At 48.4% G+C, this 3,041-nt stretch overlaps 1 protein-coding gene across 1 annotated transcript; it reads left to right on the top strand.

The window, feature by feature from the left end:
* The first annotated feature begins 1,484 nt into the window (after positions 1-1,484).
* Positions 1,485-2,726, top strand: LOC145957927 (uncharacterized). Its single transcript, XM_083074359.1, has 2 exons — positions 1,485-2,339; positions 2,397-2,726. Exons 1-2 carry the CDS (start codon positions 1,485-1,487, stop codon positions 2,724-2,726), a joined length of 1,185 nt encoding a protein of 394 aa, XP_082930485.1.
* Positions 2,727-3,041: the final 315 nt, after the last annotated feature.

The raw sequence follows: 3,041 nt of genomic DNA, 5'->3' as shown, positions 1-3,041 counted from the left end.
TTTCCTTCTCGAATGCCGACTATGAAGGGGTAGCTCCTCACGAGGATGATCCTATCATCATTTCGATGATAGTGATGGGCTATAATGTGAAGCACGTTTTGGTCGACCAGGGGAGCTCGACCGACATCCTCTTTTGGGAAGCTTTTGTGGGAATGAAGATCCCCAACGATCGACTAGTACCTTACACGGGAACCCTAGTAGGTTTTGCGGGAGACCAGGTTATGGCTAGAGGGTACGCCGATTTGGAAACAACCTTCGGACAGGGTTCGCAAATGGAAACGGTAACTATCCGATATCTAGTGGTGAATGCTCAGTCGTCCTACAATATACTTATCGGCCGACCTATGCTGAACAAACTGGGAGCCATAGTGTCAACATCACATCTGAAGGTGAAGTATCCATTGCCGAATGGGGATGTCGGGGTCCTCAAAGTAGATCAAGAGGTCGCCCGAAAGTGTTACGAGGACAGTCAGAAGGCAAGAAGGCGTTTATATATCGCTCCAGCTGAGAAACACATCCATTCCGTCGAACTGGATCCTAGAATGGGTCAGTTCGATCACAGACTCACCCCCGCGGAGGATGTCAAGGAAGTGGAGGTGATGGAAGGGAGAAATGTAAAGATAGGTACTTCTTTAACTCCCGAGGACGAAGAGAGGCTGGTAAGGGTTCTAAAAGAAAATGTGTCGGCATTTGCATGGCATTCCAGCGACATGCCTGGCATTGATCCAGATTCCTTGTGCCACAAACTTGCCATAGACCCTAGTGCGAAGACGATGATCCAGAAGAGAAGGAAGTTCGACGAGGAAAAGCAAATGGCCATTGCGGAAGAGACACAAAAGTTGGTAAAGGCGGGACATGTCTGAGAAATCTAGTACCCAACCTGGTTGGAAAACGTAGTCATGGTGCGCAAGAGTAACGGAAAATGGAGGATGTGTACGGACTTCACTGACCTGAATAAGGCCTGCCCAAAAGACTCGTACCCGCTACCAAACATAGACTGCCTGGTGGATAGAGCGTCAGGGTACGAGTTGCTGAGCTTTATGGATGCATACTCGGGATACAATTAGATCTGAATGCATTCAGTAGATGAGGACAAGACAACCTTCATAGCAGATCAAGCCAACTTCTGCTACAGGGTTATGTCGTTCGGTCTAAAGAACGTGGGGGCGACTTATCAACGACTGGTGGACAAGGTTCTCGTGAATCAACTAGGTCGGAATGTGGAAGCCTATGTGGACGACATGGTCGTGAAGTCGGTAAGCGTCAATCGGCATTTTGACGACTTGCAGGAGTTGTTCGACACTATCGGCAAGTACCAACTCAAGTTGAATCCCGAAAAGTGCTCTTTCGGGGTCCAAGCGACAAAATTCCTCGGTTTCCTACTGACTCATCGTGGAATTGAAGCAAACCCTGACAAGTGCTCGACCATCATCAACATGAGGAGTCCATCCACGGTGAAGGAAGTCCATTAACTCACGGGAAGAATGGCTTCTCTGTCCCGATTCTTGTCAAGGGCAGCTGATAAGGCGTTATCGCTTTTTCGATGTTTAAAGAAGAACGATCGTTTCACCTGGATGACCGAGTGTGAAGAAGCTTTCACGGAACTAAAAAGGTCACTTGCATCGCCGCCGATTTTGACAAAACCACGTCTGAACATCCCCTTATTGATCTACATATCGACATCCGACCGAGCAGTTAGTGCGGTCCTTGTACAAGAGCAGGAGGCTTCTCAAGTTCCTATTTACTTCGCGAGTAGGGTCTTACAGGGAGCGGAGACGAGGTATCAGAAGATTGAAAAGTTGGCTCTTGCAATATTAGTCACCGTAAAGAAATTGAGACACTACTTTCAGAGCTATGAAGTAGTAGTCCGAACCGACCACCCGATCTGGCAAGTCTTACAGAAGCCAGACCTGGCAGGAAGAATGATGAAGTGGTCGGTTGAGCTATCAGAATTCTCCATCAAGTATGAATCGAGAGGAGCAATCAAGGCTCAAGCTTTGGCCGACTTCCTGATGGAACTGACTCCCTCTATTGAGGCGGAGAGTGTCGGAGACACCCAATGGATTCTATCAGTAGACGGTGCTTCGAATCTCGAAGGAAGTGGAGCGAGAATTGTCTTGGAAGGTCCCGAGGGCATATTGTTGGAACAGTCACTACGCTTCGAGTTCCGGGCGAGCAATAATCAGGAAGAATACGAGGCACTGTTGGCAGGAATGGTTTTGGCAAAGGAGATGGGGGCAACGAGCTTGTCAGCTAGAAGCGATTCCCAGTTGATCACTGGACAAGTGGCTGGAACCTTCCAAGCGAAGGATCCTCAATTAGCCAAGTACTTGGAAAAGGTCAAACTCCTATCGGAAAATTTCTGAGAGTTCATACTTAACCACGTACCATGAAAGCAAAATTCGCGGGCCTATCTGCTCTCCAAGCTTGGAAGCACAAAGAAGCCAGGAGCCACTCGGTCGGTTATCCAAGAAACCTTAGCGCAGCCAAGTATTAATGAGCCACAGGGGAGTGTTCTTTTCATCCAAGAAGAGCTCGATTCATGGATGGGACCATACATCGCATACTTGACTCGGGGAGTGTTGCCAGAGGATAAGAAGGAGGTGTCACTGATACAGAGAGTCACCCAGGTTCGTAGTCATCAACGAAAGATTGTATCGAAGGGGTTTCAGCTCTCCCCTTTTGAGATGTTTGACCACGTCGCAAGCACAGAGAGTGATGGATGAAGTACATGGCGACATGTGTGGAAGTCATATCGGAGGACGAGCACTAGTATACAAAGTTGCGAGGGCAGGGTACTTTTGGCCGACTTTGAGAAATGACTGCGTCAATTGGGTTCAAAAATGTGATGGATGTCAAAGACACGCAACGTTGCACCACTCTCCAGCCGAACGACTCCATTCAATCTTGTCTCCTTGGCCATTCAACAAGTGGGGTATTGATATTCTCGTCCCATTCCCGATCGCGGTGAGACAGTTGAAGTTCTTGATAGTGGTCGTAGACTACTTCAGCAAGTGGATTGAGGCGGAGCCCGTAGCAAC

This window comes from Cajanus cajan, chromosome 5 (assembly GCF_000230855.2).
Source record: "Cajanus cajan strain Asha chromosome 5, NIPB_CcT2T_4, whole genome shotgun sequence".
In the NCBI taxonomy this organism is placed as follows: Eukaryota; Viridiplantae; Streptophyta; class Magnoliopsida; order Fabales; family Fabaceae; genus Cajanus; species Cajanus cajan.
This window is presented reverse-complemented; position numbering and strand designations above follow the sequence as displayed.

Bases quoted from the DNA above. Each gene is read 5' to 3' on its own strand.
- LOC145957927 (XM_083074359.1), top strand. From the start codon at position 1,485: ATGGCTTCTCTGTCCCGATTCTTGTCAAGGGCAGCTGATAAGGCGTTA. The intron at 2,340-2,396 runs GTCAAACTCCTA...GTACCATGAAAG, and splicing joins TAGCCAAGTACTTGGAAAAG to CAAAATTCGCGGGCCTATCT.